General features: G+C 54.9%; 1 protein-coding gene across 50 annotated transcripts in view; it reads left to right on the top strand.

Moving 5' to 3' along the window:
- HDAC5 (histone deacetylase 5) overlaps window positions 1-13,844 on the top strand; it is a 44,404-nt gene extending 30,560 nt beyond the window's left edge. For 22 of the 50 annotated variants that reach the window (XM_035303030.3, XM_035303029.3, XM_035303027.3 and 19 more), the window contains 17 exons: window positions 111-333; window positions 2,859-3,070; window positions 3,758-4,045; window positions 4,757-4,922; window positions 6,319-6,452; window positions 6,812-6,932; window positions 7,640-7,689; window positions 7,847-7,954; window positions 8,700-8,755; window positions 8,875-8,962; window positions 10,985-11,104; window positions 11,379-11,476; window positions 11,648-11,766; window positions 12,868-13,001; window positions 13,259-13,343; window positions 13,472-13,637; window positions 13,723-13,844. In XM_035303030.3, the coding sequence (XP_035158921.1) occupies window positions 111-333; window positions 2,859-3,070; window positions 3,758-4,045; window positions 4,757-4,922; window positions 6,319-6,452; window positions 6,812-6,932; window positions 7,640-7,689; window positions 7,847-7,954; window positions 8,700-8,755; window positions 8,875-8,962; window positions 10,985-11,104; window positions 11,379-11,476; window positions 11,648-11,766; window positions 12,868-13,001; window positions 13,259-13,343; window positions 13,472-13,637; window positions 13,723-13,762 (2,208 nt within the window). In that variant the 3' untranslated portion in view covers window positions 13,763-13,844. The remainder of the gene's footprint in view (window positions 1-110; window positions 334-2,858; window positions 3,071-3,757; window positions 4,046-4,756; window positions 4,923-6,318; window positions 6,453-6,811; window positions 6,933-7,639; window positions 7,690-7,846; window positions 7,955-8,699; window positions 8,756-8,874; window positions 8,963-10,984; window positions 11,105-11,378; window positions 11,477-11,647; window positions 11,767-12,867; window positions 13,002-13,258; window positions 13,344-13,471; window positions 13,638-13,722) is intronic. The other 28 variants (XM_078372603.1, XM_035303037.3, XM_035303033.3 and 25 more) reach the window with 3 other exon arrangements.
- The last annotated feature ends 685 nt before the right edge of the window (window positions 13,845-14,529 follow it).

Here is a 14,529-nt window from a genome sequence, read left to right as displayed (position 1 = left end):
GAGATCGCTTGGCCCTACCCAGAGCTGGTGGGTAGATAGTGGGTAGATGGGGATGCTGGTCCAAAGTTGGCAGTACTGAGGCTGTATAAGCCCCTCCCTCCACCCCCCAGGCCTCCCCGAAGCTGTCAACGCAGCAGGAGGCCGAGAGGCAGGCCCTCCAGTCCCTGCGGCAGGGTGGCATGCTGACCGGCAAGTTCATGAGCACATCCTCTATCCCTGGCTGCCTGCTGGGCGTGGCACTGGAGGGCGACGGGAGCCCCCATGGACATGCCTCCCTGCTGCAGCACGTGCTACTGCTGGAGCAGGCCCGGCAGCAGAGCACCCTCATTGCTGGTGAGTGGGCAGGCAGCTGTGCAAGGGAGGGGCTCAGGTCAGGACCAACAGCCAGGGAAACTCTGCAGCCCTGCTGTCACAGCTCCCCTCAGCAGCATCAACAGCAGCAGGGATTTCTTCCACAATCTAGAAACATGGGCTACCTTATGGGATGTCAGGCACTGTTCTTGACAAAATCTGCTGCCATCTTGGAGTTCACATCCCAGAGCGGTGCTGTTTAGTAGAAACATAACACAACCTGCATATGTAATTTCTAGCAGCCACATTGGAAAACGTAACAAGAAGCAAATGGAGCTGGACGTAGTGGCTCACATCTGTGATCCCAGCACTTTGGGAGGCCAAGGCAGGTAGATCACTTGAGGTCAGGAGCTTGAGACCAGCCTGGCCAACATAGTGAAACCCCATCTCTACTAAAATTACAAAAGTTAGCTGGGTGCTGTGGCGGGCTCCTATAATTCCAGCTACTCAGGAGGCTGAGGCAGGAGAATCACTTGAACCCAGGAGGCGGAGGTTGCAGTGAGCCAAGATCGCGTCATTGCACTCCAGCCTGGGCGATAGAGCCGGACTCCATCTCCAAAAAAAAAAAAGAAGCAAGTGGAATTAATTTTATGACATATATTTAACTCAGTATATCCAGAATATTATCATTTCTGTAATACATGTGCATATCTTTATTTATTTATTTATTTTCCTGAGTTTCACTCAGTTGCCCAGGCTGGAGTGCAGTAGTACAATCTCGGCTCACTGCCGCCTCCACCTTCTGGGTTCAAGTAATTCTACTGCCTCAGCCTCCTGAGTAGCTGGGATTACAGGCGCCTGCCACCACACCAGCTAATTGTTTGTATTTTTAGTAGAGACTGGGTTTCACCATGTTGGCCAGGCTGGTCTCAAACTCCTGACCTTGGGTGATCTGCCTACCTTGGCCTCCCAAAGTGCTGGGATTATAGGTGTGAGCCACCATGCTCAGCATGAGGTTTTATTTTATTTTTATTTTTGAGTCAGAGTCTTGCTCTGTCACCCAGGCTGGAGTGCAATGGTGCGATCTCAGTTCACTGCAACCTCTGCCTCCTGGGTTCAAGTGATTCTCCTGCCTCAGCCTCCCCAGTAGCTGAAATTACAGGCGTGCACCACCACGCCTGGCTAATTTTTGTATTTTTGGTAGAATCAGGGTTTCACTATGTTGCTCAGGCTGGTCTTGAACTCCTGACCTTGTGATCCACCCACCTTGGTCTCCCAAAGTGTTGGAATTATAGGCGTGGGCCACCGCGCCCAGCAGCTTTTTATTTTTTAATTAAGATTTTTTTTTTTGTAGAGACAGGATCTTGCTATATTGCCCAGGCTGGTCTTTGTTTTGTTTTTTTTGAGACAGAGTCTCATTCTGTCACCACGCTGGAGTGCAATGGCAGGATTTCGGCTCACTGCAACCCCCGCCTCCTGAGTTCAAGTAGTTCTTTTGCTTCAGCCTCCTGAGTAGTTGGGACTACAGACATCAGCCACCACACCTAGCTAATTTTTTTTTTTTTTTTTTTGAGACGAAGTGTCACTCTTTTTGCCCAGGCTGGAAAGCAGTGGCATGATCTCAGCTGACTGCAACCTCTGCCTCTCAGGTTCAAGTGATTCTCCTGCCTCAGCCTCCCATGTAGCTGGGATTACAGGCATGCGTCACCACACCCAGCTAATTTTTTGTATTTTTATTAGAGACAGGGTTTCACCATGTTGGCCAGGCTGGTCTCAAACTCCTGACCTCAGGTAGTTTATCCAACTCGGCCTCCCAGAGTGCTGGAATTACAGATGTGAGCCATTGTGCCTGGCTGCCCAGGTTGGTCTTGAACTCATGGGCTCAAGCCATCCTCCTGCCTTGGCCTCTCAAAGTGCTGGGATTATGGGTGTAAACTGCACTGTGCTTGGCCAACATACAGTTACCAGTGAGATATTTTGCTTTTTGTGTTTCATACTAAGTCTTTGAAATCTAGTGTATACTTCACACATCACATTTCACTTTAGATAGGCTGTGTTGAAGGGCTCTGTAGTCATGTGTAACCAGTAGTCATGGGACGGGACAGCACAGCTTTAGACAGCCCTTAAGTACCTGTTGGCATCAGAAGAGGTTCTGCTTGAAAGACACATGATCCTGGCTCCCAGGGCTTTCTGGCCTGGCAGGATCCATGGGGGTCCATGATCAAGGAGGCCTTGTTGCACTTGGGGAGAACAAGTCATTGTTCACTCAAACAGGGCTCCAGACTACATTTGTACTCAGTTTATTCAATTAAGCAAATCAAAGGGAAAAGACGGTGAATCCAGGAAGGCTTTCTGGAGGCAGTACCTTAGAGTTGTGAAACTCTTCAGTCGTGGCGAAGAGAAAGAATGGGGCTCAGGTTTGGGTGGAGGGTGCTCCAGGTCCCCCAGGGTGTTTCCTAACTATTTAGGTGGTGATATTCCAGAGGGGATATGGGGGCAAGATGCGGTCTTGGGGGGCACTCAGGTGCCCTGACAATGGTGCTTAGTCGTCACCCCTAACTCCATAGTGCCACTCCACGGGCAGTCCCCACTAGTGACGGGTGAACGTGTGGCCACCAGCATGCGGACAGTGGGCAAGCTCCCACGGCATCGGCCCCTGAGCCGCACTCAGTCCTCACCGCTGCCGCAGAGTCCCCAGGCCCTGCAGCAGCTGGTCATGCAACAGCAGCACCAGCAGTTCCTGGAGAAGCAGAAGCAGCAGCAGCTGCAGCTGGGCAAGGTGAGCCTAGAGAGGTGAATGGCCTGGGGCTGTGCTGGGGGCAGGACACAGGTGAGCACCAGGCTGGCAGAAAAGTCCACCTCAGGCCAGGTGCAGTTGCTCACGCCTGTAATCCCAGAAATTTGGGAGGCTCAGGTGGGCAGATCAGGAGTATGAGACCAGCCTGGCCAACATGGTGAAACTTCGTTCTCTACTAAAAACACAAAAATTAGCTGGGCGTGGTGACAGGTGCCTGTAATCCCAGCTACTTGGGAGGCTGAGGCAGGAGCATCGCTTCAACCCAGGAGGCAGAGGTTGCAGTGAGCCGAGATCACGCCATTGCACTCCAGCCTGGGCAACAAGAGCAAGACTCCATCTCAAAAAAAAAAAAAAAAAAAAGCAAAAATTAGCTGGGCATGGTGGCATGCACCTATAATCCCAGCCACTGGGGAGGCTGAGGCAGGAGAATCTCTTGAACCTGGGAGGCAGAGGTTGCAGTGAGCTGAGATAGCACTACTGCATTCCCGTCTGGGCAACTGAGGGAGACTCTGTCTCAAGAAGAAAAAAAAAGAGCCCTCCTCTCAGAGGAGCCACCTGGCCTTTTTCTAACACATGTAGAAGCTCTGCCTGGAAGAAGTGAGGGAGGGAAGGATAGATCGGTCTGGGTTACAGGCTGCCCCCAGCTGATGTACCTATTTCTGTTACCAGATCCTCACCAAAACAGGGGAGCTGCCCAGGCAGCCCACCACCCACCCTGAGGAAACAGAGGAGGAGCTGACGGAGCAGCAGGAGGCCTTGCTGGGGGAGGGAGCCCTGACCATGCCCCGGGAGGGCTCCACAGAGAGTGAGAGCACACAGGAAGACCTGGAGGAGGAGGAGGAGGAGGAGGAAGAGGATGGGGAGGAGGAGGATTGCATCCAGGTCAAGGACGAGGAGGGTGAGAGTGGTGCTGAGGAGGGGCCCAACTCGGAGGAGCCCAGTGCTGGTTACAAAAAGGTGAGCCCCGTCCCTGGTCCGTGGTCTCAGCCCTTAGTCACCACCGCTCTGTCCTTCCCTGCTGCTGCCTCTGCCCTTGTCTTTCCCTTTTCCCCATCTGCAGTTTCCAGGCCTTGCAGGAGCAGCATTCTATAGAGAGCAAAAGGGGAGTGGGAAGGAGGCCAGCGGGGAGAAGGGGGAGCTGCTGTTACTGTTGACCTCAGAGCTGTGTCTGTCCTAGGCTGCCAGTTCCCTCCCTGCATCTCTGATACTGGCCTGCCTCTCTGCTTGTGTCTGTGTGTGTGTGCACACATGGCCTGTGTGTATCTGCGTTTTTGCCTGCGTAGGGCCGGCTGTGCGTCGGTCCCTCTGCGCGCCTGTGCGCGTGTGTACACACACGCCCCCGCTGTTACTACAGTCTACCTCGAGCCTAGCTGGCACTCCATTCATTGCGGACACAGCAGAGCCCTCTGGGCCTGACTCACCCCGCCCCCGCCCCTCTCAGCCTCTTACCTCAATGCTACTCTTTGATGTGACTCATCACATCCCCCCCATCCCTCTCTGTCTCAGAGGAGATATGTCTCCTGTCCCAGGAGGGAGCAAGTGGGAGGAGGTGGGGGAAGGAGAAGACTTAGAAGAAAAGTGCTGGATTGGGACTCCCCTGGAGGTCCTGCCCTCACCCCTGTCCGGCTGAGTCTGACCCAGGCCCGCTCCCACTGTCATCCCCTCCAGCTATTCTCAGATGCCCAACAGCTGCAGCCACTGCAGGTGTACCAGGCACCCCTCAGCCTGGCCACTGTGCCTCACCAGGCCCTGGGCCGCACGCAGTCCTCCCCTGCTGCCCCTGGAGGCATGAAGAGCCCTCCAGACCAGCCTGTGAAACACCTGTTCACCACAGGTGAGTCCCCACCACCAGTTATGTCTAGGCACGGGGCCTGTGGGTGGTGTCTGGCCTGTAGGCAGGGGGAAGAGGCTGCTGGAGCCCCTGAGGCACCCTGAAAGGTGGGGACACAGGCCTTCATTCCCTCCCTGTATCCCAGAGCTGTTCGTGGTAGTGGCAGGGCTTTCTGCCTCAGCTGGGAGAGTGGGTAGCTCCACCTCTGCCCACTGGGCAGCATCTTTCTCACCCCATGGAAGGAAGGACTGCCCCATAGCCTGAAGTGCTGGGTAGAGAGAGCCTGCTGCCCCCATTGGGCCCTGCCCTTCGACCTTCCCTTCCTTCTCCCTGTGAGGTCTGGGATGAGACCAGAGTCCTTTTCCCCATGAAGCTGCCACAGGCTGGGCTCTGGGAGGACACAGACATCCCTGAGGGCGGTCCCATGTCACCAGTGGGGAGTAAGACATGGGTTTGGCAGGAGGGGAAACAGGAAGAAGGGTGCAGCTGAGGGGTACAGCTGGCAGAGATTGGACCTGTGGGGTGTCCAGGGCAGCCTTGCTGGAGTTGAGGAGCACGGAAGCTTCTGACAGGCAATAATGGAGGAAAGGAATTTCAGGAGTTGAGAGGGGCCAAAGGCTAGAGAGGAAAGGCCAGCTGCAGTGTCTCACACCTGCAATCCAAGCATTTTGGGAGGCCAAAGAGGGAGGATCACTTGAGCCTAGGAGTTTGAGACCAGTGTGAGTGACATAGTGAGACCCTGTCTCTTTAAAAAAAAAAAAAAAAAAAAAAAAAAGGCCGGGCTCGGTGGCTCATGCCTGTAATCCCAGTACTTTGGGAGGCCGAGGCGGGTGGATCATGAGGTCAAGAGATTGAGAGCATCCTGGTTGACATGTTGAAACCCCGTCTGTACTAAAAATACAAAAAATTAGCTGGGCATGGTGGCGCGTGCCTGTAGTCCCAGCTACTCAGGAGGCTGAGGGAGGAGAATTGCCTGAACTCCGGAGGCAGAGGTTGCGGTGAGCCGAGATCATGCCATTGCACTCCAGCCTGGGTAACGAGCGAAACTCCGTCTCAAAAAAAAAAAAAAGCTAGGTGTGGTAGCACGTGCCTGTAGTGCCAGCTACTCAGAACGCTGAGGTGGGGGGACGCTTGAGCACAGGATGGTGGAGGGCTCTGGTTAAGGCTGCAGTGAGCCAATAGCGCCGCTGCACTCCAGCCTGGCTGACAGAGCGAGACCCTGTTTCAAAGAGAAAAACAAACAAGCGGAGAGGGGGCAGTTGTGTGGGAGGGTGGCCATGGGGAGGAGTTTGGACCTGGGGGTTGGAGAGAGCTCCATGAGCCCTGCTGAGGACCGAGGTAGCCAGGCTGGGACCCTGGGCCCCGAGCAGTGCTGGCTGACAATGGGTCTGTGGCCCAGGTGTGGTCTACGACACGTTCATGCTAAAGCACCAGTGCATGTGCGGAAACACACATGTGCACCCTGAACATGCTGGCCGGATCCAGAGCATCTGGTCCCGGCTGCAGGAGACAGGCCTGCTTAGCAAGTGCGAGGTAAGGGAGCCCCTCCTTCCTCTGGCCCTCAACTGAAATCCAGCCTTTGTTTCCCCATTAGAGAAGCCTCTCTTCATGCCTCTTCCTCATCCTCTCTTCACCCCCACACTTCAGGGCCAGTTCTCTGCCCCCCCCACCCCCTTCCATTCCATCCCTTGCAGCATATATTCCTGCATGGTCCCCAGCTGACTGTGGGAGGATCCTGGAGTAGGGTCATGATGGAGCCAGGGTCTACTTTCTCAAAAATATTTGGAGCTCCTGAGGCCAGCAAGTGGCTCTGTGTGCCCCTGGCTATTGGGCAGAGAGGGGCTGGGAGAGCTGCGCCTTTCTGTGACCCCTATGACTGATCCTCCTGACAGCGGATCCGGGGTCGCAAAGCCACGTTAGAGGAGATCCAGGCAGTGCACTCTGAATACCACACCCTGCTCTATGGGACCAGCCCCCTCAACCGGCAGAAGCTGGACAGCAAGAAGTTGCTTGGTGAGCTGGCACGTGGGTGGGCGGGCAGGGCATGTCCAGTGCCAGGGTGAGATGGGGGCTGTCAGGAGGACCGCCGAGCCAGGCTAGGAGGGTTGTCCCCTTGGGCACAGGGCATCACTGCTGCAGAGGTGGCACAGTTATCACATCATACACCTCCAGAGGGCGCCATTAACATAGAGCATGTGTCGGGTGTGGTGCAGGAGGATCCCCATCCGGGGGTGCTCGGCTGGGGGTACCGCTTTGCTCTCCTCCAGGCTTATCATGCTCCTCTCTGCCTACCTTCCAACCCTAGAGGTAGGATGTCCCCAAGAACTGGACTGACAGCTCCCACTGGTGTGGGCTGCAGAGGCTTTATACTTGGGTCTGACCCCTCATTTTTAGTGGCTAAGCCTGTAGTAGCCCTGGCAGCTGAGGCCACTTCTTTTTTTTTTTTTTTTTTTTGAGATAGTCTTTCTCTGTTCTCCAGGCTGGAGTGCAGTGGCTCGATCTCAGCTCACTGCAACCTCCGTTTCCCAGGCTCAGGTGATTCTCCTGCCTCCGCCTCCCAAGTAGCTGGGTTTATAGGCATGTGCCACCATGCCTGGCTAATTTTTGTATTTTTAGTAGAGATGGGTTTCGCCATGTTGGCCAGGATGGTCTTGAGCTCCTGACCTCAAATGATCCACCCGAGGCCACTTGTAGTATAGCTCTGTCCCTCTTGCCTGCAGGCCCCATCAGCCAGAAGATGTATGCCGTGCTGCCTTGTGGGGGCATCGGGGTGAGTAGGACGTGCAGTAGTGGGGGTGGGTGGGCAGCTCTCCCAGCGCTGTCTCTTCCCTGCCTCCCACGGCTGCTGGCCCACTGTCCAGGTGCTTTCCCTGTTCTTGCCCTCCCCCTGCAGGGGGCATGCTGAAGCCTGCTCTCCTGCCCTGCAGGTGGACAGCGACACTGTGTGGAATGAGATGCACTCCTCCAGTGCTGTGCGCATGGCGGTGGGCTGCCTGCTGGAGCTGGCCTTCAAGGTGGCTGCGGGAGAGCTTAAGGTGAGCATGTGCTTGTGACCTTGGTGCCCCTTGGCATGGTCCTGCTTCTAGTGGCAGCGGACAGGGGCAGCCTTGGGTTCCTTTCAGTGAGACACTGTCCTTTGCAAGCCCAACTCTTGGACACCAGGGTGGGAAGGAGGTGTCAGCTGGGATTAAGGTGTATGAGGGACCAAAAAAAGACACGAATGCCTAGTGCGCTCATGGGTATCTCGAGGCAGAAGTACTATCTCCTTGCTCAAGCCTCATGGTTGGCATTCAAAATGGTCCGTTGAGGCTGGGCACAGTGGCTCACACCTGTAATCTCAATACTTTGGGAGGCTGAGGCGGGCAGATAGCTTGAGCCCAGGAGTTGGAGACCAGCCTGGGCAACATGATGAAACACTGTCTCTACAAAAAATTAACCAGGCATGGTGGCGTGTGCTTGTAGTCCAAGCTACTCAGGAGACTGAGTTGGGAGGATTGCCTGAGCCTGGGAGGCCAAGGTTGTAGTGAGCCATGATCGCACCACTGCACTCTAGCCTGGGTGCTAGAGCAAGACCCTATAAACAACACAAACAAAATAAACAACAACAAACAAAATAAACAACAACAACAACAAAAACCAACAAAACTGCATTGAACATATAGATCTGCTTTTCTGGTTTGTGTTCACTTCCCTGCCTGGCTTGTGCTTCTGTCCTGTGCCACCCCCTCCACGGCCTTCCTGCCTGGATCTTGTCCCTGACCTCTACCCGCACCTCTTCAGAATGGATTTGCCATCATCCGGCCCCCAGGACACCACGCCGAGGAGTCCACAGCCATGTGAGTGCCCTAGATTCTCTGCCCTCGCCCCTTCCTGTCTCTTGCAAACTGACCTCCCTTTACTGAAGGGAGGTCATGCTGAAGCTGACCTCCGCCCTTTTCTCCCCCGCCCACCTCAGGGGATTCTGCTTTTTCAACTCCGTAGCCATCACAGCAAAACTCCTACAACAGAAGTTGAACGTGGGCAAGGTTCTCATCGTGGACTGGGTAGGCAGTGAGCTGGTGGGGCTGGGCAGGGGTGGGCAGAGCTGGGACCAGGAAGTCCCCTCCCCCAGCCCCACCTCCAAGCAGCCCAGTCATCCTCGTCCTCAGGTGCCTGGTGCAGAAGGAAGGGTGCTGGGGCTCCTGCCGGATGACTAACCTCACATTCCAGCAGGGCTCCCTCCTCTCTGTGAAAGACATTTAGCTCCTGCTCCATCTTGGTCCTCACGTTGCAGCTTCAAGCAGTGAAGTCCCAGGATTTCCTATCTTGGACAGTAGTGATGCTACTGCCATTGCTAGTAGCCGATTTTTTCTCCCACCACCTACGACTACTGTATACCAGGAACCCAATGAATACTTTATGGCCACCTCGAGTAGTAAGAACAGTGATGTCCATTTCTGCAAATGAAGGTGTCAGTCGTTGTGTGACTCACCCAAGGCCACTCTGCTGGGGATATTGGCACTGGGTTTCAGACCAGGCCTTTTGGCCCCAGCACTCTGCTCATGCTACCACCGGTGCTTCTCAAACCCTGCTCCTAATGGTGGAGGCAGAGGCACATGCCACTCTGTGAGCTGGGGAAGTAGCCAGGAGTGAGCCTAGGGAAGGATGGAAGCCCAATTCTGGCCTAAAATTTTATGTAAATGGGCTAGACGTAGTGGCTCATGCCTGTAATCCTGGCACTTTGGGAGGCCGAGGTGGGTGGATCGTGAGGTCAAGAGATTGAGACCATCCTGGCCATGATGAAACCCCGTCTCTACTAAAAATACAAAAATTTAGCCAGGTGTGGTGGCACGCGCCTGTAGTCCCAGCTACTCGGGAGGCTGAGGCAGAAGAATCGCTTGAACCCAGGAGGCAGAGGTTGCAGTGAGCCGAGATTGTGCCACTTTACTCCAGCCTGGTGACAGAGCAAGACTCCGTCTCACAAAAAAAAAAAATTTTATGTAAATGTATCCTTCTTCAGAATCTTAAGTGTTTGTGGCTGGGCACAGTGCCTCAAAGCCTGTAATCCCAGCACTTTGGGAGACCAAGGTAGGTGAATCACTTGAGGTCAGGAGTTTGAGACCAGCCTGGTCAACATGGTGAAATCCCGTCTCCACTGGAAATACAAAAAATTAGTCAGGTGTGGTGTCGAGAGCCAGTAATCCCAGCTACTTGGCAGGCTGAGGCAGGAGAATCACTTGAACCTGGGATTGCAGTGAGCCAAGATGATGCTATTGCACTCCAGTCTCGATGACAGAGTGAGACTCTGTCTCTCAGAAAAAGAGAAAGAAAAAGGCCCGGCACAGTGGCTCATGCCTTAATCCCAGCACTTTGGGAGGCCAAGGCAGGTGGATCACCTTAGGTCAGGAGTTTGAGACCAGCCTGGCCAACATGGGGAAACCCCATCTCCACTAAAAATACAAAAAAAAATTAGCTGGGCGTGATGGCACATCCCTGTAATCCCAGCTACTCAGGAGGTTGAGGCAGGAGAATCACTTGAATGCGGGAGGTGGAGATTGCAGTGAGCCGAGTGGGGCCACCACACTCCAGCAGGGCAATAAGAGTGAAACTCTGTCTCAAAGAAATGTGATCTGCTGGTTTTAAACTCCCTACTGGCCTTAATGTTTTCCTCCAAACGGTGAAGCGGAATGGGTTCTGTAGGGAGATCTGCCACATTTATCCCCTGACTTTGAGTATCCCCTACACAGTGGCACACCACAGAGGCTCAGACCCCAGTTAGAGAATCGTGGGGTGGGCAATGCCATTGTGAACAGAATACGGATGCCCCGTGGCTAGGGTGGGTATACCCCCAAAGCCCACCATGCACTGGGGTGGGGCCGGTGGAGTTTTTTTGGTTTGGAGGTTGGGGTTTTGCTATGTTGTCCAGGTGGGTCTTGAACTCCTAGGCTCAGCAATCCCCCAAGCCCTTAGCCTCCTAAAATCCTGGGAGCACAGGCGTGAGTGACAGCGCCCGGCTGACAGGTGGAATTGTGACCATTGTGTCAGACCATGGGCCATTTTCCTGATGCTTCCACCTCCCCTCCTAGGACATTCACCACGGCAATGGCACCCAGCAGGCATTCTACAACGACCCCTCTGTGCTCTACATCTCTCTGCATCGCTATGACAACGGGAACTTCTTTCCAGGCTCTGGGGCTCCTGAAGAGGTATAGCTCCTGGACATAAATACAGACTCTGTTGACCCCTCTGGGAGGTGGCACAGTGGGATCTGGTGGGGAGCCACAGAGGCCCAGTGGTGCTGGTACCTGGGGAGTCTGGGCTCCTAGAGGGAAGACCACACTGATCTGACTGCTCTTCCAGGCAGAGCAGAGGTCAGTGGAGTGAGACCTGGAGGCAGGAGTGAGGGCAGGGGTGAGGGCAGGGGCAATGTTTGGGATCCCCAGGCAGTGAGAATAGCTCTCTCCCCAACTCTGGTGTCAGGTTGGTGGAGGGCCAGGCGTGGGGTACAATGTGAATGTGGCATGGACAGGAGGTGTGGACCCCCCCATTGGAGACGTGGAGTACCTTACAGCCTTCAGGTAGGGACTGAAAAGGGCCACGGGAGTCACAGGGAGCCCCCTTGGGCCCTGCGGTGGGAGGGGACAGAAGGCACTCAGTTCGGTGTGGGTAGAGGGGGTTGTCTCTGGCATAAGTGGGACAAGGCCTGGCCTGGCCATCTGCTGGGCTCAGCTTGGGCCATCCCTTTGCAGGACAGTGGTGATGCCCATTGCCCACGAGTTCTCACCTGACGTGGTCCTAGTCTCTGCCGGGTTTGATGCTGTTGAAGGACATCTGTCACCACTGGGTGGCTACTCTGTCACTGCCAGATGTAAGCGTGCTGGGGGATGGAGGAAGTGGAATAGTGAGGATAGAGTCCAGTGGGGCATGGGGCAGGGAACAGACTGATACTGCTGGGGATGGGGAAAGCAGGGGCAGGGCCTAGACTTGGAATCATCTTGATGACTCCCCCAACTCGTCCTCTGCCAGCCTTGGCCTTGAGGGGCTGACAGGTGGAAGTCGGGTAGCAAAGGGTAGAGGATTCACACTGCCAGGAGCTGTAGCAATGGACCTTGTGGTCCCTGGTGTTGCAGTGTTGCTCCTTGAAAGCAACTGGTCATCGGAGTCTTTAGCCAGTCTGTTAATGTTTTGAGTGTGATAAGGCGTTTAGCCCATTGACATTGTATTTTATTTTTTTTGAGATGGAGTCTTGCTCTGTTGCCCAGGCTAGAGTGCAGTGGCGTGATCTTAGCTCACTGCAACCTCTGCCTCCTGGGTTCAAGCAATTCCCCTGCCTCAGCCTCCTGAGTAGCTGGTACTACAGGCACATGCCACCACACCTGGCTAATTTTTTGTATTTTAGTAAAGATAGGGTTTCACCATATTGTCCAGGATGGTCTCAATCTCCTGTGATACACCTGCCTCGGCCTCTTGTGCTGGGATTACAGGTGTGAGCCACCATGCCCGGCCACCATTGTATTTTATTATGGATCTATTAGAGTTTATATCTGCCATCATATTTTGTGCTATTTGTCCCACCTCTTGTCTTTTTCTTTTTGTTTGAGATGGAGTCTCGCTCTGTCACCCAGGTTGGAGTGCAATGGCACGATCTTGGCTCACTGCAAGCTCCACCTCCTGGGTTCAAGCGATTCTGCCTCAGTCTCCTGAATAGCTGAGACTACAGGTGTGTGCCACCATATAGGTGTGTGGCTAATTTTTAAATTTTTTTTAGTAGAGACAGGATTTCACCATATTGGCCAGGCTGGTCTCGAACTCCTGACCTCAAGTGATTCACCCACCTTGGCTTCCCAAAGTGCTGGGATTACAGGCATGAGCCACCACACCTCTGTTTCTTTTTCTCTCCTTTTCTTACTGACTCTTGAATTGAATACCTTTTACCATTTCATCCTCCTCCCTTCACCCATCCCCAAAGGTTTTGGCCACTTGACCAGGCAGCTGATGACCCTGGCAGAGGGCCGGGTGGTGCTGGCCCTGGAGGGAGGCCACGACTTGACCGCCATCTGTGATGCCTCTGAGGCTTGTGTCTCGGCTCTGCTCAGTGTAGAGGTGAGGGGTGGGAAGGGGCTGGGAGGTGGCAGGCCATGGGGCTGAGGGGCCAGTTAGCACTGGGAGCCCCTTAGGAAGCTTTTCTTTGGTCCTAAGGAATAGCTAATGGCCAGGGAAGGCTTTCTGAATATGGGTTTGTCCAAAAAGACCATGTTTGCCCCTGTCATGAGGGATATCTGGGACCGAGTGGGGCACTTAGAGGGGTACGTATCGCAATCCTACTCCCTACCTTAAGCTTCTCTTCTTTCCCCTGCCAGCTGCAGCCCTTGGATGAGGCAGTCTTGCAGCAAAAGCCCAATATCAATGCAGTGGCCACACTAGAGAAAGTCATCGAGATCCAGAGTGCGTGGGGACTCATGGAGGGGCTCGGGCTGCCAAGGGGGGCGGAGCTTGTGGGAGCACCAGAACTGGAGCAGTTCATGTGGGTGTCGTCTGCCCTCCCTCACCCCTTGCCCACCTCTCATCCACAGGCAAACACTGGAGCTGTGTGCAGAAGTTCGCCGCTGGTCTGGGCCGTTCCCTGCGGGAGGCCCAGGCAGGTGAGACCGAGGAGGCTGAGACTGTGAGCGCCATGGCCTTGCTGTCAGTGGGGGCTGAGCAGGTCCAGGCTGCGGCAGCCCGGGAGCACAGCCCCAGGTAAGCAGCACCCCTGCTACCTCTCTGCCCTCGCCCCTGCTGATGTGCACAACTCAACACCTTCCCCTGTGTTTGTCCCGAACAGGCCGGCAGAGGAGCCCATGGAGCAGGAGCCTGCCCTGTGACACCCCAGCCCCCATCCCTCTGGGCTTCACCATTGTGATTTTGTTTATTTTTTCTATTAAAAACAAAAAGTCACACATTCAACAAGGTGTGCTGTGTGGGTCTCTCAGCCTTGCCCCTCCTGCTCCTCCACACTGCCTCAGGCCCCCAGCCCTGTGGCCTCCATCTCAGCTCTAGAAGCCTGTTCCCTCCGCAGGGGGTGGGGGGGTGTATTCCCAGCCCTGACCCGGGTATTCCTCCACCCATTTTCCTGCATTCTGTCCTTTTCCCCCTTGGAGCCTGGGCCAGCTCAAGGTGGACACGGGACCCTGACAGTACCCTCCAGTTCTGGGGCCCCCCTGAGTGAGGAGGGAACAGGAAGTCGGTGCCTTGGTTTCAGCTGACTTGGGGGGAAATGCCTTAATTTCACCCTCCTCCCTTCTCCAGCCTCAGGGGGGGATCTGGAGGGTCCACTACTAAGAGGCAGAGGGGAAGGGAGGTGGGTACCCACCCTGCGATTCTCCACTGTTTCCCCCTTCTTCGTCCTCTCAATCTGCGCAGACCCCTTTCCTCCTCCTTGGTCTCAGCACTGATGGGAGGCTGGTGCCCAAGCCATGGCTGCGGTCTGTGAGCAGGGCTATCTTGCTGTCAGTGGGGGCTGAGCAGGGCTCTTCAGGGCCTGCTTCCCCTTCCCCGGGGCTGAGAGGGTGAAAAGTGTGTGGGGAAGGAGAGGACTGGTCTCTTGGGTTCTCAGGGGCCAGGAGGAGCTGTAGAACCAGGCCTGCTCCCC

This window comes from Callithrix jacchus, chromosome 5 (assembly GCF_049354715.1).
Source record: "Callithrix jacchus isolate 240 chromosome 5, calJac240_pri, whole genome shotgun sequence".
Lineage (NCBI taxonomy): Eukaryota > Metazoa > Chordata > Mammalia > Primates > Cebidae > Callithrix > Callithrix jacchus.
The sequence above is the reverse complement of the archived record's forward strand: the minus strand, read 5'-3'. Positions and strand labels throughout refer to the sequence as shown.